Source organism: Odocoileus virginianus, chromosome 14 (genome assembly GCF_023699985.2).
Source record: "Odocoileus virginianus isolate 20LAN1187 ecotype Illinois chromosome 14, Ovbor_1.2, whole genome shotgun sequence".
Lineage (NCBI taxonomy): Eukaryota > Metazoa > Chordata > Mammalia > Artiodactyla > Cervidae > Odocoileus > Odocoileus virginianus.
In genome coordinates, this window is record NC_069687.1 from 65,553,618 (window position 1) to 65,577,664 (window position 24,047).

Below are 24,047 nucleotides of genomic sequence, written 5' to 3' on the forward strand. Positions count from 1 at the left end.
CAGGTTCAATCCCTGGTCAGGGAACTAGATCCCACATGCCGCACCCAAAGATCCTGTGTGTTGCAAGTAAGATCTGGTGCCACCAACTAAACAAATGAAGAAGAAGATGAAAGAAAGAAAGAAAGAAAGAAATGAAGCCCAGGGCTTCCCAGTGGTGCTCCAGTTCTGGACCCCAGCTCACTTACTCAGAGGATCCACTTGCAGTAACTATAAGGGGCAGCTAAAGAAGCTCAACTTTACACTTTTGAGAGAAACTGAGTGGCGGTTGGAGAGCACTAAAGGTCATGTTCCTTCCCCTTCACTGATGTGGGAGAGTGTCTGTATTTTAGGTGAACCGTCAAATTAGATTTTTCATCTGCAAACACCCACCCAGGCAGGAATGTGGTTTAAACATATGGATGCCAGGGATTTCAAAGGAAACCTACTTGGGTGTCTAAGTCCCCTTCATCGCTCCTCCTACTGGGCTGGGGTGGATGGGGCCCAGTGGGGAATTGCCAGCCTGCAGCTCTTTCTGCCTCTTGAGTCCCCAGAGCCGAGCTTCCTTGTTTACTTATTTAGGGCCCAGCAGAGGAAGTGGTAAAGGAAACTTGCTGAGTCGTTTTCTGAGAAGAGACCATATTTGTTCGCAGAGGAAGCTGTTGCTTTCTGGGATCTGGCTACAACAGAAAGGACATCGGCTCCAACTAGAGTTTTCCAGAGGGTGCCCGGGAGTTGGAAGAGCTGAAGACACCTCCACACTCTGGATTTGGGGTTCTCTGTCCATGGGTGCAGCGCCCGTGTTCAGCTGGTGAGCTTCATCTTCAGCGAGCAGCCATGGCATTCAAGAACGTGCCCTTTCGCTCTGAGGTCCTGAGTTGGGACCCTGACACCCTTGCAGACTATTTCAAAAAGGTGAGCCTTGCTCTTCGGTGGCTGGGAGGCTGGGCAGAGGGAGTGCAGGCAGAATGCGAGAGGCGTGAAAGACAGCGGGGAGCTTCCAGCCCTGTGCAGTCTCTCTGAGGGAGCAGCTCTGAGCTCTCTGCATATGTTCTGGGGAGAAGGGAGGCCCTCAAGGGGCAAGTACCTACTACAAGCTAGGATTTGAGTCTGTCCTCTTCAAGCACAGTCGCGTCTAACTCGCTCCAGGATTGCTGTCCTACTGGCTCAGCTGCAAAATAAGCTCAAGGAAGCTAACTGGACCCAAGCCCCAGGGACTGCATGTGATGGAGGCAGGATTCTGGTCACACCTGTCCAGTTTCAACGTGCCCTGAGACTCAGACTGCTATAACTGCTAGTGAGATCAAGGCTTCTTGCTCGAAAGGGAAATATGGAGCCTTGCGGGGTTGGAGAGACGAAAGGAAGGGTGGAAGACTATGATGAATGATGCTGGAGATGGCGTCTGAGCAAGTCATTGCTTGTGACTTTAACCACTTATCTAAACAGAGTCTCATGGGAACTTCACGAGGGTCTTATGATGCAGGCTGGGAAATGACATGAGCCTCAGGTTATAGCTAGGGAAACTGAGTCCCCTGAAAAGGAAAAGATTTGCCGGGAAGGGTCAGGGCCAAGCTTGTGGCAGAGCTGAGACCAGAGTGTTGCTGTCCTGCCTTCTCGTCTTGAAGGAGCTCAAGGATCCTTGTGTTTGGTCATCTGCTGGGGGGGTCATGGGTCACAGGCTTGCTCGGGCAGATCCCAAGCCACATGACCCTCTATGACTATCCAAGGGATACGATGTCTCATGAGGGACCACTGAGCTCTTAACGCTCCCATTTCTGGATGCTGGCATCCAATTCAGTGGATACTCCAGAATATCACAAAGATACGATTTTAAGTCATGACCTCCGATGTTTTTCCTGGTATGGGGTAGACTCCCTGTAACCCATACCCAAACCTGGGGTCTACAAGTACCAAAGTATTTAGTGTCACAACTGTTCTCCCCTAAGAAAAATGTGAAAATGCTGAATTGGGTGTGGCACGATAGAGGCACAGCCCACAGATCCTGTATTTGCTGCTTGTTGTGCATCTCGTTTCTATTATTTTTCCCTCACTGGAACCCATAATAAACAGATTTCAGCACAGCGGGTGCAAAGATCGTTGAGACAGCCGACTTTTGAAAGAGTCAAAAGTATTTATTCTAAATACTTTTTTCTTAAATGTAGACCAAATAACTGAGGGCCACAGTGAAATTTACTAAGATGCTATAAAGTGGCATATTAGATCAATAAAGAAAGGAGAAAAGAATTGAGAATTAGCAAGGGCACACTTGGGGACAGGCTGATGGGCCAGAGGCCCAGTCTTCAGTCTGGGAAGGAGAATTGCACAACCTGGGGCAGCAACTGAAGAATCCAAGGGCAAAGTTCCATTTAGGACAGGGAGATGGCCTGCAGCTCAGGATGATTCACGCAGATGCTCTCTGCCTGAGTTGGGGGAAGAGAGAATTTTCTTCTTACAGACCCTAGACTCCAGATCACGTCCACAGAAACTGAACAAGTTCCCTTCCCAGCATGAAGGCAGGAATGAGGAGACTGAAGGGTGTTTGTGGTCTAGGAAGTTCCAGCCCTTCTACAGACCCAGATAGACACCCTTCAAATACTGAGCATCTCACCTCCCCCAGAGAGAAAATGCTAAGTGAACTGACCGTGGAGTCCTTTGGGGACGGATCTTAGCCACCAAAGTCCTACTGGCAGAGACAATTTTTCTTTCTTTCTTTTTTTATAAATCAAGGAGTGTGTCATGTTTCTGATTTAGGCATGCCATTTTCTTTTGCTTCCTTTTAATTTATTTTTATTTCTTTACTTGACTGTGCTGGGTTTTAGTTGTGGTGTGCAGGATCTGCGTTGTGACATGCTGGATCTCTCAGCCCCCTATATTTGGAGTCAGGCACTGGACCCCCAGGGAAATCCCAGCAGGTCTACTTTCTAATGAAGTGCTGGGGCCAGGGCCCCCTTGGAGGCACCTCCCCAACCAGCTCTGGAGTCAGCCATACCTCGGCTTGAATCCTGACTCTGCCACCTGCGAGCTTGGTGACCCTCCCTTAGTTACTACACCTCTCTGAGCCTTGGCTTCCTCATCGGTAAAACAGAGCTACTGACAGTGACTAACTCATGGGATTGTTGGGATAAATAAACGAAATGCGTGTGTGAGGCCTCCAGCAGAGAGGGGGCCAGTTCGTGTTCGAGCTTCCCTTTCTCCTACTCTGTTCACTGGGCCCTGGCTGGGGGCTCCCTGCAGACCAGTGGGCTTCTGTGTCTTACGATCTCAGACACGTGCAGCTCATCCTTTGTCTGGAACTTGAGGACTGAGGTCATGTTTTCTATTTCTTTAAGTCCTCTAATTCCTTTTGACTTAGCAGAAAGGGATCCTTGGACCATACAGTGGAGAAGACTCTGGATCAGAGCCATGAGATCTAATCCTAACTGTGCCCCCAACTCACTGTGACCTTCAGCCAGTCCCTTCCACTCTCTGGACCTTAGTTGTCCTATCCACAACACCAGGTACCTGCTCAGAGCAGTACCAACCAGAGCTTGTCACTCATAAGAATATTCTGGGTATATGCTAAAAAGACAGGGCTTCCCTGGGACCTCAGTCAGTAAAGGATCTGCCTGCAATGCAGGGCACATGGGTTCGATCCCTAGGTCAGGAAGATCCCCTGGAGAAGGGAATCCCCTGGATTTTCCAGTATTCTTGCTTGGAAAATCCCATGGATGGAGGAGCCTGGTGAGCTACAGCCCATAAGGTCACAAAGAGTAGGATACTACTGAAGCGACTGAGCATGCGTGCATGCATGCTAAAAGGACAGAGGTCTTACCCCCAGGCCAAGATATTACTGACTCAGAATCAAACTTCCAGGCAGGCCCCAGTCTGCAGGACTGTCTGTCTATCTAGAGTCCGAGTCAGCAATCTGCAAAATCAGAGATTCAGCTGATAATGCTGATGGTGAAATTGATGAATTAAAGGCAGTTGATCCATGGCTGATTCATGTCAATGTATGACAAAACCCATTACAATATTGTAAAGTAATTAGCCTCCAACTAATAAAAATAAATGGAAAAAAAATAAAGGCAGTTGAATATTTCAAGAACAATTTCACTCAGTTGCAATACGGATAAAAGGGGTGTTTGGGGCTATGCAGAAGCTGATTTCTTCCCAAAGACCACTAAATAATTTTTTCCGAGCTTTCTAATATTCACCCTACTCTGTCACACCGTGAGGTTCACAACAATTGCACTTACTCTTTCGATTTCTTGGCCATAAGGAAAGGTTATGATTTTAAGTTTGCACCAAAAGAAGGCCTCCACAAACCGTGAAATCCATACTTATGAGGAGAAGCTGAGGTTCTCAAGGACAAACATTTTACCTTAAATTCTCTAGCTACAAACCTCAAATTTAAAGATATTTCAAAAGCATATTTCTAAATGCTTAGACTGTTGAGGACTAGGTCAAACAGACACCTGCTTCAACTGTCAATTGATATGACTCTAGGAAAGCAACAGGTTCTAAAAATGATCATTCCCACTGAGGCTGTAATTCTATTCTGAGACTCTAACTTTGACTATTTAAAATAGAAGAAAAAATTTTGTGCAAAAGAATATCTATGATGTTTTTCTATCTTGTAGGTTAAGCTTCTCTTAAGTCTGTTCACTTACCATTTGAAGGTTTTACTGTTAGTAACTAAAAGGAGAACATTCCTGATAGAGATATTAAAGCCTTGATCCAAAGTCCAGGTGTCACCTCTGTCTCCTGCCTATCCATGGAACCTTATATAAGTTACTTGACTCTTTGTGCCTTTGACTCTCCATTTGAAACATGTGAAACTTAAATGATTAAAATTGGTTTAAACACTTAGAATGGTGCCTACCATACAGCAAGTGTTCAGTAATTATTAGAAGTTTCAATTATCACTGTTACAGCAGCAGTTTTGGGAAGAAACTAAATGTTCAGCAATAGAGCAAATTAAAATAATGTTCAAAATCACTTTGTAATAACATGAGGCAGTGCCTTTATTTTTCAAGAGAAAAAGTCAAGATAAGGAGATTGAATATGAATGATAACATTGATTATGTTTAGAAAGATGCTTTGGAAAAACCACTGAAGGAGACACATTGCCATGTTCACCAAGGTTGTCTTTGGGTGACCAGATGATAGATACTATTTATTTTCTTCTTTTAATTCTTTTCTATTTGCTGGAGGAGCGTATGGCCAACCCTTTGCAGCCCTAACAGCATTCTTTCTGTAGAGGTTGGCCTCAAAGCCTTCGACAGGCAATTTCTCCATTTTAAAGTCCCAAGAGGTTAGTTAGTGAAAGCGGGGCTGATGTAAGGATAGGGCCCCTGTGATAGACAGGGAGGGGAGCGGGGAGCCTGGCTAGCCACAAGTACCACAAATTGCTGAGCTCCTGGGGCAGGCAAGGAAGGGGAACCAATGGCATGAACCTGACTGCGCTGAAAGCATCTCCTGTCCTCTTTTTCAGCTAAACTACAAGGACTGTGAAAAGGTCGTGAGGAAATATCACATTGATGGGCCACGTTTTCTGGTGAGTGCTGGCTGCTAGTTCAACACATTATGACCAGAACTATTTTGTAACTTTAACCAATAGCTGCAGAGCCACTGGTCTACCCTGCCTCTGAGGCTGCGCAGCGGCAATGCCTGTCTTCAGGGTCCCATACAACCCAAGGCCTTCCTCAGGGTTTGGTATGAGCACCTCTCTCATCACCTCTCAGGATCCTCCTATTTAGAATACCTCCCAGATCTTTCACTGACACTAAGGTACATTCTGAAGTCAAAGTGTAAGTAGGAAGTAAATTACAGTACACACACACACACACACACACACCCCTCTTGAAAATCTATTCAAACAGCACTCATACTCTGAGAAGGCCAAGGGGAAAAACAGCCACGTGGGAGAATGGAAGATTCTCTTTTCTTATTTGTCACTCTAGGGAACATCCTCGCTGACTAGAATAAAGGTAGAATCACCCTCCTTATTTCAATTATGTCCCTCTTTCTCTTTACTAAATTCACATCATTGGTTTTGTGCCAATTAACACACATGTGTTATGGTTTTCTCCACTCCTTTATGTTGCAAAAAGCTTCCAGTGTAATACTGCGATGCAGCTCCATATTAAGGACTAAGCCGTTACAGGGAAGGGGCTGCTGCTCCAACTGGGGTTTGAACCACTAGACAGCGGCCGGGAGGCGGTCTGAGCATTTCCCCTGGAACGACACTTCTGCCAATGGGTAACGGAGGCCCTGACTGCACCAATCCAACCCTTTTGGTTGTGTTTATTCATTATTCAAAAACGAAGCAGGAACAAGCCTTCAAAGGTCTCAGGGGGTCAGTGTTCCCAATTTGGATTTGGACTCAGTAGATAAGTCAGACTGTTTCCTTGCAAGACCTGGTCAGCAGAAGCAAGGAAACTGGGCTATGAGGTTTCAGGGATGGAAGGGGCCATAGAGGGTAGTTTTCCACCCAGTACACCAATCCATTTCCTGTATTGCATCTCTGCTACCAATAGCTTCTTGAATTCCTTCACTGATAGTCAGCTCACTACCATACAGTCATCTATTCCTTTCTGGGCAGTACTTAAGTCTCACACTGAGACCAAACTTATGACCCCTTTGCTTCCATGTGCCATGTAAGACATCTTCATTCACTGTTTCACGTAAAACATTCAGTCATTCACCCTGCCATTCACTTAACAAGGACTTTCCTGGGCTCCTTTTATATACCAGACCATGCCATGTGCTGGGAATGTAGAGATGATTAAGATGTGATTTCTGCCTCCCAGAAGTTTGTTTTATAGCAGAAAGTTATCTCCAGGAAGGCTCTAACCACCACTTCAATTGCAATTAGAGAAACATGTACAGAAATGTGATGGGATTTATTCTGTCACACACCTAGTAACTGGACTAAAGCATACATTTATTTTAATTTAACACCGCTTGAGTTTTTAATAATGTTACTTCTTTGCACTGGGCTTTAAGCCAATAGACTTTGAGCATTTAATTGTTATTCTTCTTGCAACTTACGGCTAAATCTGAATATTTCATTCTTTTAGCTTTTAGCTAAAAGATGCTTTCAGAACTGAGAACTGAGACTTCTCAGGGTTAAATCAAAAGGGAGTAAGACCTCTTTCTTGATGGGGCTGGTCGTGGCCCTGGGTGACCTCTAATAAGCCCATGCCCTCTCTGAACTTCTTGTTCCTTCCTCTGGAATGGAGCACACTGGACTGAGTGATGGGGGTGACAGTTCAGCCCAGCTCTGGGGGGTCCCCCCACCCCCCTCTTGTGAGCTTCAGGCCTATTGAGACAGGGTTGTTGCCTTGGTTGAGGAGCTTTGCCTTCTCTACCCTGATATCTGGGACGTGCCAGGTCCTCAAAGAATGCTGCTTACTCTCATTACTGTGTGAACAACAGGAAGTAGAAAGAGGGGCTCAAGGAGCCAGGGGAGTAGGGAGCAGAGCCCAGCCCTGCCCTGGCAGCTTCTGCTAAAACCTCCTTCCATGCCAGATGCTCTGCGTATGATCTGAGTGTTGCTCTGAGCTCTGAGCTCTCAGCTGCCACCCTTCCCAGCGTTACGACGGCCAGGGCCATTCTGCTGTAAAGGTGGAAATGGAGGGCCCCAGCCGTCTTCACCCTCCACCCCTCCATTTCTCTCCATTCTCTCCCTTTCTCCGTCCTTTCCTCCCTCCCGTCCTGCCTTCCTTTTCCTTCCTTCAGTGCAGGAGCGAGCAGCTCCCTTGAATCTGTTCTGCCAGCATTTTGTTTTCCACTGAGGAGTCTGGTGAGGGCATGGAGGTTCTATGCTCCCAAAGGGCTAAAGAAGAGGAGGCCACGTGCTTGGAAGCTGTGTCAGTTAGAAAAGTGTGCGGCTGCATGAAAGAGAAACTGAACCACAGTGGCTTACCCAAAGAGGGGCTTATCTTTCTCAAGTGACAAGAAGTCTAGAGGTGGGCACTGGGGGCTAGAGAGATGCTAAAGGAAGTCTTCAAGAGCTCAGGCCTCACCGAGCCAGTGGGAGCTCTCCGTGGCGTCTCTCCTAGCGGCTATAAGAGGGCCACTCCATCTCCAGGCGTTACACCTGCACTCCAAGCAGGAGGGAGAGGGGGATGGCGAAGAGTGAAAAACGCAAAGTGCATGGGGATTGCATCCCCTTTATTTTCAGGGGTACTTTCCCAAAAGCTTTATTCAGTTAGACTTCAGGTTATATCTCACTGGCCACAATGGAGTCCCATGACCTCGGTCACATGCCAGAGAATCTAGGGTGTTAAATATTTTGAACTGGACCCTTTTACTGCCTTGAACAAAATCCAGATCCCATCAGTAAGGGAGCAATATAGTGGATATTGAGTAGGCAAGCGACAGTGTCTGCTACAATGCCTCTCCAGGCTGGGTCCAGTTCTCAGCTTTTCCTGCTCTCTTGTCCCTCTTAAGGACACACTCAGCACATAATCATATTCCTGTAAAGCCACTAGTCTAACTCCAAGTCATTGTACAAGTAACTCGGAGTTTCCAGACTTTGCTCAAGGTTTGAAGAAGGTAGAGGAGGGGGTTTTACACTGTTACATCACATAGAAAAATTCTCCAGACATCATGTTTGTGTGTGCCCAATTGCCCAGTCATGTCTGACTCTTTGTGACCCCACGGACTGTAGTTTGCTAGGCTCCTTTTTCGGTGGGATTCTCCAGGTAAAAATACTGGAGTTGGTAGCCATTTCCTCCTTCAGGGGATCTTCCCAATCCAGGGATCAAACTGGCATCTCCTGGATTGCAGGCAGATTCTTTACAGCTTGAACCTTTGGGGAAGCCCAAACAGGTTTACCATCTTCCATCTTTCCTTCCAATTTCTGTCCCTGTTTCAAAGGCCTTTCTCTGTATTTCTAGCCACACTCACATGCTTACCTTTTCATTCACCTGCTTCTTGAAATCCCCTCAGCTTACATCTTTGACTCAACAGAAGAGAAGGCAATGGCCCCCTGCCTGGTTCTCAGCATCCATCCCTCTGGCCACTCCCAGGAAGCCCTCCAGTCCTCATGCCACACTGCTAACATAAGTCTTGGTATCCTCCGTGAGAAAGGGGTGGTTCCAGGGGACAGAATGCCATGGCTCAGTGATGCTAAAAAAAAAGAAGTTAAGAAGTTTGATGAAAGTCTTGATTGTCTCAGGACTCTTGCCAAACCCTCCCTCCCAGCTCTGTCGCAAGGTCTGAATGGGGGCTGGGTCAGACTCTGTTCCTAAGAGCTGGAGTGGATGCGGCCATAAGCACATTTTAAGATGCCCCAGCCCCAGTGCCAGCTGGGCTTAACGGGAAGTTTGCCCAGCTCATCTCAGAAGGCAGCCAAAATCCTGCCAGGCAGCTCCCAGCCCAGAGCGGAAGAAGAAGCAAAGACACTAACTAACCTCCAATAGCCAGCCAGACCCCAGGACAGGGCTCCCCACCCCGGGACAGAAATTGCCCACCTAAGCCCTGTTTGTCGCTCTTCAAAGGTCTGTCAGGCCCTAAGCCAAGCACAGGACACACTTCCTCACGGCCCCTGAAACGGAGCTGTCCATATCGTTAAGGTTCCCGCTATACAGACAAGGAAGCTGAGGCTTAGCGAGACTGAGTGTCTGTCCCAAGTCAGGGACTGCTAAGTGAGGGAACCAAGATTCTACAGCAGCCTGTCCGACTCCAGCGCTCCCCCGACCGCTGGGCCCCCGGCCTCAACTAGACCGTTAAAGGGCTCCCTGCTTGGCCTCAGCTTTGGGTCTGTGGAGCATGTCCCACCCTCTTGGCTTCCCTCGTCTCTCTCCCTCCCCTCCTGTCTTCCAACACAGGCCACTAAGGCTCCAAAGGGCATAGATGTGGTAGGAGGAAGCTCGCAGAAGGAAATAGCCCACGAAAGCCATAGAGCCGGGTCCTAGCCCCAGCTCCATCGCCTGCAAGCTGAAATCCCCTTACACCCCCAGGCCCCACTTTCTCACTAAAATGAAACAATGCTACATCACAGGGCTGATGCAAGGATTAATCAAGGTGTTGTAAGGAGGCAGAGTCAGTTCTTTACAAACATGAGTCTTTTTCTCCTTTCCCCTCTCGGTTCCCTCAGGACAGCCTCTTTTGCTTCCTCGCATCTAGAGAATTCTACCAGCACCTCAGGTGAAGGAGGCAGCTGGGCTGGGACGAGGCCATGGAGCACAGACTCCTCCAGGCCGGCTGCTCACCGCTGTCTCACACGGCGACCGAGGGCCTGAGGTCTGGGGTTGGGGGCTAGCGTGGCCACGTCCAGTGAAATCTGAGTTTCAGGCTCCCTGTGACCTGATCTGGCTGTCCCGGGCCTGCGGGCTCTGGTGCCCCATCTGGAAGCTGTTTATTCGGTCGGGTGGATGGGGCCTCCTCTTGCGCTGGCTGCAGTCCTGCTGTCGGCTGTCATTTCACATCTGAATGCTCACCTGGCCTGGAGCCCTTCCTGTGGGTTGTAACAACCACTGTCTCCATTTCAGAGCCTGGCAGAGAATGACATCCAGAAGTTCCCTAAGCTCCGCGTGCCGTGAGTACTGACCTGAGGCTGCGGTGGGACGGGGAGCAGACTGGGGAGCTGAGTCACTTTTCTGTCACTGTCAGCTTAGAATGGGAAAGCAATCAGGATGAAAGAAGGCGAGAGCAGTGTTCGGGAAGAGAAGTTACATAACGTGTTGAGAAAAAGAGTAACGGTTTTGGTCCGGCTGGTGTTTGGCTGCTCTTGCCAAAGATAAGCTTGATTCTGGACCATGTTTTCATTTCCTCTCTCCCCAGTGGGGTGGGTTGGCTTTTGAAAATAGCACCAGAATCAAGAGATCTGAGGTTTCATCATGGTTTTCATCGCCAACTCAGTAATTGCTTCAGGTTTTTGGACCTCGGTAAAATGAGAGCATTGGACCAGATGAGTCTGGTAGTGGACTCCCTTTGGTCTGTCAATAATGACCATTTTGGGGTGGCTGCCATGGGCATCGTGTTGAGAAGAATTCTGAGGAAAGGGGGGCCATTTCTGAGGTCTGATGTGGCTGCTAAAATGTGAAGTTTCAGTGCACACACTGTGCCATGTTTTCTGCCCTTCTAGCAGAAGTCTCACACTCGGATGCTTGCAGGAGCCAAAATGAAATGTGTGAATGGGTCAGGCTGAAAAATACAAAGTCCAATCATTTTACCACCTTTGAATAAAGCTTCAATATGGAGAAATATTTTTCTGCTGTAAGAAAAACGATAGGGTCTTAGTTGCAGCACTCAGGATCTTTCTTACATCAGGTGGGATATTTCGCTGTGGTGCATGGATTCCCTAGTTGTAGTGCGTGGATTCACTAGTTGTGGTGCGTGGATTCCCTAGTTGTGGTGCGTGGATTCCCTAGTTGTGGTGCATGGGCTCATTCGTGCACTGTACAGACTTGGTTGCCCTGAAGCACGTGGGATCCCCAATCAGGGATCAAACCTGCCTCCCCTGCATTGCAAGACAGATTCTTAACCACTGTACCTCCAAGGGAAGTCTTAATGCCTAATCTTTAAATTTATCAAGTAGCTAGAAATACAAGTTTTATGCAATATATCTCAATTTTTAAATGTTATTCAAATATTTTTTAGTATTTTGAATGCCAAAGTAAGCATCTTTATGGGCTAGATTTAGTGTGGGGGCCCCTAGTCTGAGACCTCCACTCCAGACACCCTCTGGGGTCCTTTCTCTTGCTCTAAACGTCTTAGGGCTCACAACGATGAAAGGGAAGTAGATCAGTGAAATAGGAGGTAAAAAGCTTTGTGAGTAGGGAGAGCTGCCAGAGTAGCTGAAATAAGAAAAAATACGACTCTCAGGTCTCCCTCCTCTGGAAGGGTGAAGAAAAAGAAGGGAATAAGGATTTGCCTTTGGTACTGCCTGTCTCCAGGGGCCACTATTGTTGAAGAATAATTGATTTTAAAAGATTTTTTCCTAGTCCGAAATGGCTATTTAAATCTAAGTTAAATTAAAAGTTCAGGGACTTCCCTGTGGCCCAGTGATCTAACACTCCATGCTCCTGATGCACAGGGCCTGGGTTCCATCCCTGGTCATGGGATGAGAACCTGTATGCCACAACCAGGGGTTCCCACGCTGTATCTAAAAAGCCCACCTGCCACACTAAAAGATCTCGCATGCCACAACTACGAACCAGTGCAGCCAAATAACTAAAAATAAAGATTTAAAAAATAATAAAACATTCAGCCCCTCAGAGGCACTAGACACATTTCAAGGGCTCAATAGCTAGATACAGTGATGACGATTATATTGGATATTATAGATGTGATGCCCTAGGAAAAGGCCACAGTTCTAGGTCAAGGAGAGAACTTAACATATTGCAGTGAGAACTGGTGGCTAGTGGGCCAGAGTCAGCCTGTAGACACATTAAGCTGGATCCACACAGTGTTTTAAAATCAAGAAGTGGCATCAGGAAAGACTTTGGGGAAGAAGGGAACTTAACTTGGATCTTGAAATACATTGAGAGTGGTCAGATGAAAAATGATTGAAAGAGTTTCTAGAAATGGGGACTGTATTGCAAAGGCATGACACCAGTGTGTTTACTGGAACTGCAAGTAGGTCAGAGCATTGAGGTGTACACGTGGGGGAGAGAGCAGTAAAAAGACCACAGTAACTAGTTATAATTGTGAAGGATGCTTTGAGCTGTTATGAGTCTGAGAGTGTTGGTGAAATGAGTTCATCAGGGGGAACACTGAGGTAAAACCTGCATGTTGACTCTTTCCAGGGTGTGTAAAAGATGATGGAGAGGAGGACTCAGTTGGAGGCATGGAGCCTGGTTAGGAATGATGGCTATGATCTCGCTATGAGACGGCCGCTTCTCCCAGGGCTGTGGCTAGGAAGATGCTGGAAGGAGGGGATTCAATCAGAGCAGTAGAAGGAAGCAGTAGAAGGAAGGAGATGAGGAAGGCACTTTCAACTGGGAGGATCATTTTTAAATCTTAAGGCTGAGTTGAGCTGATGTCTGCAGCTCAACATGAGGTGAAGGTGGGATATTTCTTCAGTTATTTAAAAACTAAAACAACAACTTGGCTCTCCAGTGTGTTTGCCCCCCAAGGCAAGTCACGAGGGCTATCCATGGAGCATGACAGGCGAACTGGTGGGGAAGGCATCCAGGGAAGGTCCGGCAGCCCTGATCAGGTGATTCTGAGTGTGAGCATTGGTATAAAAAGTACCAATTTTCAGTTATACCTCTGTGAGCTCTGTGCCTGGGATGAGTCCTAGAGTACTCTGAGTTTCCAAGTGTATAAAATGAAGGAATGGGTTACATGAACTTCATGAGCATGTTCTTTTAAAAAGATATTATTTCAGATCTCAACAGGCAGACAGGAGAGCTTAGTGAGTAAAATGCAGGCTCTGAGATCAGACTAGTTGAGACCCAATTCTCCCATTCATTAACTATGAGTCTGTGGACAAGTTATCACAGTTCCCTGAGCCTCAGCTTCCTCATCTGTAAAATGGGGACAATAACAGACCCTGTCTCAAAGGACCAGTGAGAGAGTTAGAAGAAATAACGGAGATATAATAAAATGTACTGAAGAGGCATTAACTACTCCAGCCATTTAATGCAAAATCCCAATGAGCACCATTTCAGATTTTTACTAATTATTTTATCCTACTAACTGGGGAAGATGAAAGAATAGAAAGGCATGGGCTTTGGAGCAAGGCAAAGCCAGGTTCTAAAGCAGGCTCTGCCTCCTACCAGCTGTGGGACTCAGGCAAGTCATTTCAAGTCTGAGCCTCAGCTTTCTCATCTAGAGGAGAGGAAAGAAGGAACTCAGAGGGAGCAGTGTATATGGGTACGTGGGTAAGTGAGAGGCAGTCCACATAAGCTGCCTGTGTGTATAGATATTCAGGGCTCATTTGTTGCATTACTTTGTACACAGGTCCACTTGCCCTAGACCATTTCCCTAAAGGGCTATAGAAAAGAAATTGTGTTTATGTACAGTAGACCAAAACAAGATTACACTCCTCTGAATATCTCAATTTCCTTAAATCTGCTTTAAAAAGTCAGTACTAAATGGATTTTGTAAGAAGGCAGTTTCTGGTGGGAAAGTGTTCTCTGTCTGCAGACATAGGACTGTCTCAGGCATAGTTTCCCCCAGAGACCTCACAGACAATGTGACGGAGGAGAGTTTTAAAATAAAACAATGTAACATCCTTTTAGAGGACCGAGCCTAGCACCTATGGTAGAACTGAGCATGATCTAGTTAAAATGATAGAATACATGATAAAATCTTCTGCTGATCAACTGGAGTCTTTTTTTTTAAGGGTGTAAATTTTTGTTGCTGTTTTTGCACTGGATCTTTGTTGTTGCTTGAGGGCTTTCTTTAATCACGCTGAGTGGGGGTTCCCTGCAGTTGCAGTGTGCGGGCTTCACTTTGCTGTGGCTTCTCTTGTTGCAGAGCACAGGCTCTGGGGTGCAACGGCTCGGTAGTTAATGGTGCATGAGATTAAGTTGCCCGCAGCATGTGGGCTCCTCCCAGAGCAGAGACTCAACCCATGTCCCCTGCATTGGCAGGCAGACTGTTATCCAGTGTACCACCAGGCAATTCTGATGCTATAAATTTTATGTTTAAAATAATACAGTGTAACTTAAAAAAAAAATAAGAAGAGGGTAAGGATGTGGTGGTAATGTAGGCAACAGATAGGTATTGGATGATTCTCTTTATAACATCAATGATCACTGTCCCCATTATCCATAGTGGAATTAGGATGGAAAAAGCTAAGATCCAGTTAGAGAGACAAGGCAGTTGTGCCTGTTGATTTGTCTGTCTTCTGAAAAGGCTGTCATCTCCTAACCTCAGAGACAGCTCCCTGTCTTATCTGCTCAGCGCCTACCTAAGATATAAAGACAGCAAAGGATGGCGGGCAGGATGGAGGGAGGGCGCAGAGCTGAACACAGCACTGTGTCCAGGACACGTGCTCAACTCCCAGCAGACTGGGGACAGGGCCAGTCCCTGTCCGACACATGCCTTCCCTCCCATTCATTGGCTGGAGCCCTGTCCAGGTGCCCCGTCCTCCCTACATGGAAAGTGCCTCCATTCCACTGACTGCCGCCCCTCCTCCTCAACGGGAGCCCAGAGCACCAGGTCAAAAACCAGCATGGGGCCTTGACAAACACCTTCCCCAGCGCCCTGCTGTCCTTGTTGGTAACAGAACAACTCTTCTGGCTACTACACAAAATGACTGCGCAGCACAAGTAACATAAGACTTGTAAATCTGTCAGCGGGAGGGCAGGGCTGAGAAGGGGGAGACCCTCAGATTCTTGCCTCCCGCTCACATGCCTGGTCGCCCCTGGAGGCCTGAGTCTGGAGACTGATGTCCTAGCTTCTTCCTGGCTCCTCAGGTGACAGGACAGAATTCTGGAAGGTTTGACTCTTGGTTCACAGAAGACTTGCCTTTAAGAAGGAATTTTGTTCCTTTAAAGAAAGGTGAAATGCAAGTGAAAGCCAGATTGGGTGTGAGAACGTGGGCTGGGGGGTGGGAGAGGGGTCAGGGTGATGTCAGAGAGCAGGGAGGGGGTGAGGGGTGGAGGAGGGCCTCCAGGCGAGGGGGCGGTATGCCTCTGAAACTGGGGTCAAGGGAGCAGCTCTCTGTCCCCTCAAGCCCTCTAGGAGACAGGGAAACTCATCTACAGCTCACACTATGCGAACTTCGGTAAGAAAAACATTTCAGCTGTGCACGAGACATATGGTCACACAGGCAGCAAAACAGAGTGCTCGGGAAATAACATTGACTCTTCCTTGTGCTGTGGGCTCTGACACTTTCCATTCTGCTCTGTTTTCTTCCTCCCTGCCTGCCTTTCTTTCCCAGTTTCCTTCTTTCTTCTATGTGACTAGCAAAGTTGATTTCAAGACGCACTTGTGAGCCTCCATCCCCACTGGCAGAACACAGGGACCATGGGAAGGGAGCCCACGTGTCCTGGGAGAGCCTACAGGGGCCACAACAGGACAGAGAGCCTGAGTTCTGCTTCTGCTCCCCCACCTCACTCCCTTCCTCCATTTCTATTCTTTTAAAAAGAAGTCCAAGAAGACCAGATCACAGGAGTGATCTCACAAGCTTTCAGCCCACAGGACCCACCCATGTCTCTGGGGCGCTTGTTGTGACTGCATCCAGCGGCTCCCAGCCTCTCCTGGATGCTCTGATGGGTTAAGTCTCCAGTGGGCCTGGTCATGAGTGTGGCTACGGGCAGGCCAGCCAGGGATTCTCCAGCTAGGGCCAGCCCTCCTGTTTCGCTGATGAGGAAGGGAGGACTAGGGAGGGCAATACCTGGCCTGAGGTCAGGCCAGGGGCTCTGTCCGGGGGCAGGAGGCTGCAGTCGCGCTCAGCAGGACCCCCTCCCAACCTCTGCACCGTCCAGCAGGACCAGAGGAGGCCTCCACCCGAGAAGTCAGAGACCCGTCCCCACCACACAGCGAGCTAGGGGTCTCGGCTGCCACGGCCTGGCTTCCTGCGGAAAGGTCCGCTCCGCTGCTGCGGCTAAAGACGGAGCTGAGAGAAAGATGTCTACCCGCTGCCCAGCCCCCGTCGGTCTCTCTCGGGGCTGAGTGCGGCCTGGGGTCTGTGGGAAGGAGGGAGATGAGTCACCTCCGGCCACTCACTGTCGCTTGGTCCTCTGGGGGCGTGGGAGTGAGTGGGGGCAGCCACGAGGGTTTGCAGGCAGAGGTGCAAGAACCTCAGCTCTGATCGCCAGCACCGCTGCCCTGCCCAGGCGTCGCCCTGCACACACGCCCCCCGCAGCCAGCGGCCCCAGCCGCGGGGAGGGGGCGCTCTGAGGCCCGCAGAGCAGGGGGCCCGGGGGCCCCACGTCTGCGTCAGGCTGGGCTGCCGGCCCCTCTCCGGCCCCGCGGCTCTCAGCTCGCGCAGCTCCTCTGTGGGGCTGCGGTTTGCCATTTCCTTCCTCCGCCAGTTAGAGCCAAAGCGGCCTCCCGCCCGGCTGCTGAAGATACCCTAACGAGTTGCCTAGAGCCGCAGGTCTTTTCAGGATCAAAGCCGCGGCGCCCGCCGGTCAGGGCCACCCCGCTTCTCCGGTGCCTTCCCTTACCGCCCTTACTCTGCGGCGACCCGCTCCCCAGTACCCCCTACTTCAGGTCCTGCAGAAATGTCACCTCCTCCCAGAGGCCCGCTGGGTGGTTTTTCAATTGTAACCGCACTCGGCTCCCGCCCCCTTTGCCCAGCCCGCACCTCCGCTGTCTGCTTGTGCACACAGCTCTCACCTTGAATTTCACTTCCTCTAGTGTACACTGTTTGTCTGTCTCCGCTAGCAAGTAAGCTCCTCGAGAGCAGGGATCTTTGTTTTGTTCACCGAGGTGCCCTGAGCCCCGGCAGAGCTCCTGGCGCTTAGGTAGCCTGGAGTGCGCACTGCTGGGTGAAGGAATGACTGAATGAGGGTGACTGCGCCCTGACTGATGCTCTGTCAGAAGAGGGAGCAGAGGGACGCTCATCAGCTTCTTGAACAGTCGCTTAAAGGAAACAAAGGAACCAGAAACCAGCAGTCTGGTGGGTAATTGGAGCTTCCACTGGGAAGCTCCCCACCCCGCCCCGCTTTACAGCATCTCCCCGTGAAGGGTGACGTCCCAACAATGACATCGGAGGGAGGATGACAGGCTCCTCTCTCTCTGTCCTCTAATGGCCCAGCTCGTTTGTTAAAAGTCTGTCTATCCTGTCACTCGGGCTTTCCCTGGTGGCTCAGATGGTAAAGAATCCGCCTGCGATGCGGGAGATCTGGGTTCGATCCTTGGGTTGGGAAGATTCCCTGGAGGCGGGTATGGCAATCCACTCTAGTATTCTTGTCTGGAGAATCCCATGGACAGAGGAGCCTGGTAGGCTACAGTCCATGGGGTTCAAAGAGTTGGACACGACTGAGGGACTTAAGCACAGCACAGCACATCCTCTCACTCGAATAAGTTGAGAGGTTCTGAGCAGGTTCCTGGGGAACGTGGCGAAGTTGGGGGGCGGGGGTTGGGAGCCTGGGGGATGATGAGGGAAGCAAGACGTGGTGGGGGCCGAGACTACTTTGCTAACTTAGCAATTTTGTTTTGGACCAAACTTGTGACCTTGCTGCAGTCACTTCAGCAGGAGGGTAGACTCCGGGTCCTTCCCAGAGGGCAACAGGCGCCATAGAGCTATTCCCAAGGGGCCTCCGGCATCAGGGGCATTACCACGGGATACGGTGTGGTCACAGTGTGCTGCTCTGGAGATGAGGGAGCCTGGCTTCTGAGGCTGGCGTGTGTTGCTGGGGGAGGGTGCCTGCTGTGCAGGCCAGTCTCTTCGTCTCTGGGCCTCTGGGGCCCCGCGCGTAAAATGATGCGGGCGAGACCGCCTCTGAGCCTCCTGCAGCTGCCCCAGGTCTCTCGGGAACACGAGCCTGTCTGCTGACAGTCCCTGGGTCTCCTCAGTGGTGCTAAGGGAGGCTGGAGTTTACGGCTAGGGCGTGCCAGAGGTGCCGTCCCACTCTGCCCTTCCTGCCCTGGGGTTTGGAGATTTGCTAGTTTACAACATCCGAGGAATGAGAGGGTCCTGGCCAAGGCAGGCCTCTGGGCACGGGAGGGAAGTGCACTGAGGCTCTTGTCAGTGAATGGCTGACTCCTCCAGGTCTCAGAGATGGACTGAAGAGTCTTGATAGGCATTGCTACAGGGATGTCAAAGCAAGAGTCAGGGGAGCTCAGCGCCGCAAATACTAGCACAGTAAAATACATTGCCGTCATGTCCTGATCTTAAGGCTGCTGGATTTCAGAGGAGGAGGAGCCGGTGTGAGCTGGCCAGTCCCCATGGAGGGGCTCTGAGCTAGAGCCAGGAGGCTGAGCCCACGCAGAGAGCGTCCTGGGCAGGAACAAGGGGATGCAGGTGGCAAGTTCTGTGAGAAAGTGAGGAGCAGAGGGAGGGGACTGGCTGGAGGCCAAAGGAGAGGCCAGCTAAGGTTGGCTCAAGTGCCTGAGGTCACACGGGCCAGGGAATCCTCGGGGCTCAGGGGAAGAGGGCTGAAGGTGGAGAGAGAGGATGCTTTTATCACCTTACCTGTCCCTTTGTCTTGTAGGATTCTCAGTAAGTTAAGTCAAGAAATCAACAAGAATGAAGAAAGAAGGAGCATTTTCACACGCAAGTGAGTGGGGCAGTCAAGTGCCCAGGGTCACTTTAATGAGATGCAAAGAATTTTCAAACTCAAGTCTAAATGGGAGTTACAGGACTGGTTTTGCCGTCATTTTTGATCTGCAATAATCTTCCAGTCCAGGGGTCCTCCCTCTCTGCCCTGCATCCTGCCCCTTGCATCAGGGGAGCTTCCCCTAGAAAGTCAGGTAGTCACAAGCTCCCAATTGTACCCCCAGTGTGCCTTCAGTGGTTTCCTGAGTTTTCGGGTAGCCTGGCCTGAGTTTCAAAGCAACAAGGACAGGAGTCCTGGGTGGTGAGAGATACCCTCCCCTGGGGACTCCTCTTTCAGGGCTGGACTAAGAGGGATATCTCCCCAAGTCAGTAGGGCCATTAATGCCATGTTGCTTGCCTTTGCAGACCCCAAGTCCAGCGGTTTCCAGAGGAGACAGGTAAAGGTCTCTGGGGTGAGAACGATTGCTTTGGAGATGGGAGGCACTTCTGTTCTTCTGACTTCTGGTCCAGGTGGAAAGGAGGAGAGATATCACTCTGCCAGGCACCTGGCCATGATCCCCTTCCAACTGGGGCCTTCTGCACAGACCCAGGGAGGGATTTTGCGGGTGGTGCCTGGAACAACCTGGGTTTTGACTGAGCATCTGAGCACAGCTGGTCCTCCTGCTCCTGAGTCTTTAAAGCAATTATTCAGTTGTTAAACTCTACATCTTGTTAAAACGTAGATTCCTGGGTCCCCCGAGTTCCTGCAGAATCAGCAGCTCTAAGGATAGGGCCCGTCATATTTTGACGCTCTCTCAAGTGACTTTCACACACGTGAAAGGTTGAGAACCACCACCTCTGGTAGAATGAGCCCCTCAGGTAGGAAGTCGGGAGCTGACACTGAGTTGCTGACCCCCAAGTGTGCAGGATGAAGGTGGGGTGGGGGAGGGCAGCAGGCTGGGAGCGGCTGACTCCCCTTCCGTGGCTTCAGTCGGCACTGATGGCGATCTTGTCTTCCTCCGCAGAGAGCCATGAGGAAGACAACGGAGGCTGGTCGTCCTTTGTGAGTATGCGGTGGGTCCTCCAGGCTTACAGCAGAGTCCGGAGGTCCTTTGGAGCAGGCCCTGATGGAGCCCCGCGGGGTCAGGTGTGCTCTGTGACCGTCAGAGCGTGGCTCTCTGGCTTTCCAGCCCTCACGGTCTCCGGTCTCGTCCCGTCCTCTCGCCCTCGGGGCCCGGGAGCAGCGGCGGAGGGCGCCTGCAGGAAAGGCTGGGCCCTGAGCCACTTGGTGACGACGCGATGGCGGGCTGGGCTCAGCTGAGGCCTGCGGGGCGCCGGGACCCCCACAGCAGGGCCCTCCCCCAAAGCCCTCCTCTCGTGGTCTACACTAGCTTTAAAGCAGCCTTTCTCATGGGCTTAAGTCCCCACTGATGACACAGAGGGAAAGGGAGCTCAGAATGAACTATCAGCCCTCGAAAGACCTCAGGGATGGGACAGTCCAATTGGGTTTTATACTTGAGGGGTCATAATGACCCCTTTGAGAGTCTGATGAATTCTGTGCAGCTTCTCCCCAGAAAACTGCGTATATCATCACCACACTTGAAGCCAGACTCGGGCCAAGAAGTCTTTTATGGCTCGTAGCCCAGTCTGTTCTTTTTACAGAGGAAGCAGCTGAGCCCACTGCAGGACGTGACTTGTGTAGACCCCATGACTAGTTAGAGGCAGGCTGAGGATGCAGCTCGCCCACCCTTAGTCCAGGGGTCCTTCTGGTAAGTGGCTGCCTCTAGTGCCTTTAGGTAGCAGGCACTAAACACCCCTGTTCTACTGGGATTCTGGTAAAAGCAAGCACTGAATTTGAAAAAATAAAAATAAAAAACCTGCCAGCTAAGTATGTTCTTTTTACATGAGAACAAAGGAATGTAACAGATTAATTTTGTTCCCAAGGGACAATAGAGCAGAGTTTCCTCCCAAATATTTACGTTTTCACATAGACTCTGTATCTTAGCCACTGCTTGCCGTGCAGTTCCTCCTGTGAGCTCAGTCTGAGGCTGGCGTCCTCCATGCTGTCTTCAAACAGGGAGTCCCCCCCAGCTGCTGCTACGACACTCGGGCTTCTGTGAAGTGCCCAGCACTGCACAGGGCTCTCGGGTGGTGAGGATAAATGACCCTATGACCATTTTATATCTTGGAGAACACACACACAGATCAAAATGTGATTTGGAACAAAAACATACATAGGAATATATGAGCCGAATCACTGGAGAAACTAGTTGTTCTAGAAGCAAAGAGGAAAAGTCTATTGTTGAGAAAGACTGATAAGGTAAAGGCCCGTTGGGAAGTCAGGAGCCATGGGTCTAGGGTGTGCAGGCTGAGAGATGGTAGGGAGGCCCTGCAGGCCTAAGGGGCAGTCAGCAAGGCCTGGAAAGGTGCTGAGGCTGTGGTTCTTAAGTCTCTCCCGTCCATCATCCTCTGCTCTCAAGTTGTAGTGACCCTGATGGCAGGACCAAGTCTTTTTTGTGTTCAGGAAGATGAAGTCAAGCTCATCTTGGCTTCCAATGTGTATATGTACTGAACTATATATCTGTATAGGAATATATATGTGTATAGGAATATATATATACACACATATGATATATGTGGGCTGCTGTGCCCTCCTCCAGGAGATCTTCCCAACCCAGGGATCGAATCCAGGTCTCCCACATTCAGGCAGATTCTTTACCGTCTGAGCCACTAAGAAAGCCGGAAGAATACTGGAGTGGGTAGCTTATCCCTTCTCCAGGTGAACTTCCTGACCCAGGAATCAAGCTGGGATCTCCTACGTTGCAGGTGGATTCTTTACCAGCTGAGGTACCAGGGAAGCCCATAGGATATATATGTCAAAAAAAGGCTGTATTCTCACCCAGAAAATTCCATGGACAGAGGAGCCTGGTGTGTCGCAGAGTCGGACATGACTGAATGACTGAACACACACATCTCTCAGTTAAGCTCCTTAGACAGTCTTCCTTAAGCCACCCAGCAATGCCATCAGGATTTCTAGGTTCTAGTGAGCACCTTTCCTCACCAAGTTGCAACCTCCTGCTGCTTCTCTCTGCAGCCCCTTGACTTTAGAGAAATGCCCAGGGCTCAGTTAGGACCCACATGACTTTGGCCTGAGTGTGATAAGCCCATCATTGCTCGGCAGCTGATGGTGTCAGGAAATCATGACTATAACTGTCCACTTTCATGGGCTGTTTCAAAGGCAATCACCCAGCCCCTAGAGCTTACTTTCCCTGAGACCTCCTGAGAAACAAATATAAACTACCATTAAAAAAAAACTTAAAATTTAGAGAGTCTCTTCCAAGAGAGCTAGCTGTCACAAATAATAAGCTGTTGTCTCTGTATACCCAACTCTTAGCAGAGACTAGCCCAACCCTGACTACCCTCTCTCAGGTACAACTTAGCCTGCCTTCAGTTAAGGGGCTTTGGTTGTCTGATTTTCCCATCAGCGTGGCCTTGGAGGCTGTGCCAGGTTATGATGAGGAAAGTTTTGAGTATAGGCACCCCGAGAACGGAGCTTCCCAGGTGGCACAGTGATAAAGAATTCGCCTGCCAATGTAGGAACCTCAGGAGAGGTGGGTTCTACCCTTGAGTCTGGAAGATCCCCTGGAGAAGGAAATGGCAACCTACTCCAGTATTCTTGCTGGGACAATCCTATGGCAGGCCCCTGTCCATGGGGTCACAAAGAGTCGGACACGACTGAGTGTCTGAATGCACACCCTGAGAACAGAACTGGCAATTAACCAGGGGCATCATAAATGCTCCTGGTTTTAGTTTTCCTCTTGGTGATGCTTGAAGTGCAAAGTGTGTTTTTATTCAAACATAGTAAGTGGACATAGGTTGCTGTGTCCACCTCATTTCTTCTGCTTTTGCCTGCTGTGCAAAGAAATATAGGGGAAAATGCACTTGCCTAGGGAGTCTGAAGACCTTGACTGGGTCCTGAGACGGCAGCTTGCTGGCCATGTGAATTTGTACTTCCTGAGCTCAGCATCTTCATCTGGAAAGTGGGAGGAAACAAGTGGGGACCACTGTGAGGCCTGGCAGAGAGACAGTAGATGTGGGCACGCCCACTACCAAGGAGCCTCTACACACCATACTGCCCCATCATGCTGTTGGCAGGAAGAAGATGACTATGAAAGTCCCAATGACGATGCAGATGCGGAGGATGACGGTGACTATGAGTCCCCCAATGAAGAAGAAGAGGCACCTGTGGAAGATGATGCCGATTACGAGCCGCCACCCTCCAACGATGAGGAAGCTCTGCAGAACTCCATCCTGCCTGCCAAGCCTCTGTCCAACCCCAACTCCATGTACATAGGTAAGGGCCCTGGAGCCCAGCCCCCAGCCCCACTGATGCATGGGAGGCCAACCCCCATGCAGCAGAAAGCGTTTCGTGCTGATGCCAACTGACCGGCTGTGTGACTTTGGGCAAGTAACTCCACCTCTCTGGGCCTCCGTTTCCTTATCTGTGAAATAGGACAATAATAATACAGGCCATAAAGGTTTGCTGTGAAGTTTAATATTTATGATTTTCAGCCAAGCCGTTGCTAGTGGTGGCTGATATCAGGACTGAGCTGCTGCTTGAGGGCATTTGGAAGGATCAGTTTATTTTGTGTGCTCCTTTGATACTTAAGTACTTCCCTGTTCCTCCCTGTCTTGGACCAATTCATGATTATGTGGCACTACTACCGACAGACTGTCAGGATAAAAACAACAATATTGAATGTAGTTTGCCCGTAACTTTAAACATTTTCAACAGTATTTAAGATTTTCATTGTTCACCTGTTCCTGTCAGCACATTTCTCCCTTGCTCATTTATTCATTCATCCATTCAACAAAAATTATTGGTCTCCTGTTATCCAGGAATCATTTTAAATGTTGAAATTCAAAATTATCTGGAAAGAAGACACAGCCCTTGCTTCACAGGGCTTACATCCTA

General features: G+C 49.6%; 1 protein-coding gene across 2 annotated transcripts in view; it reads left to right on the forward strand.

The window, feature by feature from the left end:
• Positions 1–535: 535 nt before the first annotated feature.
• The window catches only part of LCP2 (lymphocyte cytosolic protein 2), a 47,349-nt gene continuing 23,837 nt past the window's right edge, over positions 536–24,047 (forward strand). Inside the window, exons 1-7 of one of the 2 annotated variants that reach the window (XM_070476850.1) lie at positions 536–891; positions 5,450–5,512; positions 10,458–10,504; positions 19,029–19,094; positions 19,499–19,530; positions 20,098–20,135; positions 23,228–23,426. In XM_070476850.1, the coding sequence (XP_070332951.1) occupies positions 814–891; positions 5,450–5,512; positions 10,458–10,504; positions 19,029–19,094; positions 19,499–19,530; positions 20,098–20,135; positions 23,228–23,426 (523 nt within the window). In that variant the 5' untranslated portion in view covers positions 536–813. The remainder of the gene's footprint in view (positions 892–5,449; positions 5,513–10,457; positions 10,505–19,028; positions 19,095–19,498; positions 19,531–20,097; positions 20,136–23,227; positions 23,427–24,047) is intronic. The other variant, XM_070476849.1, reaches the window with a different exon arrangement.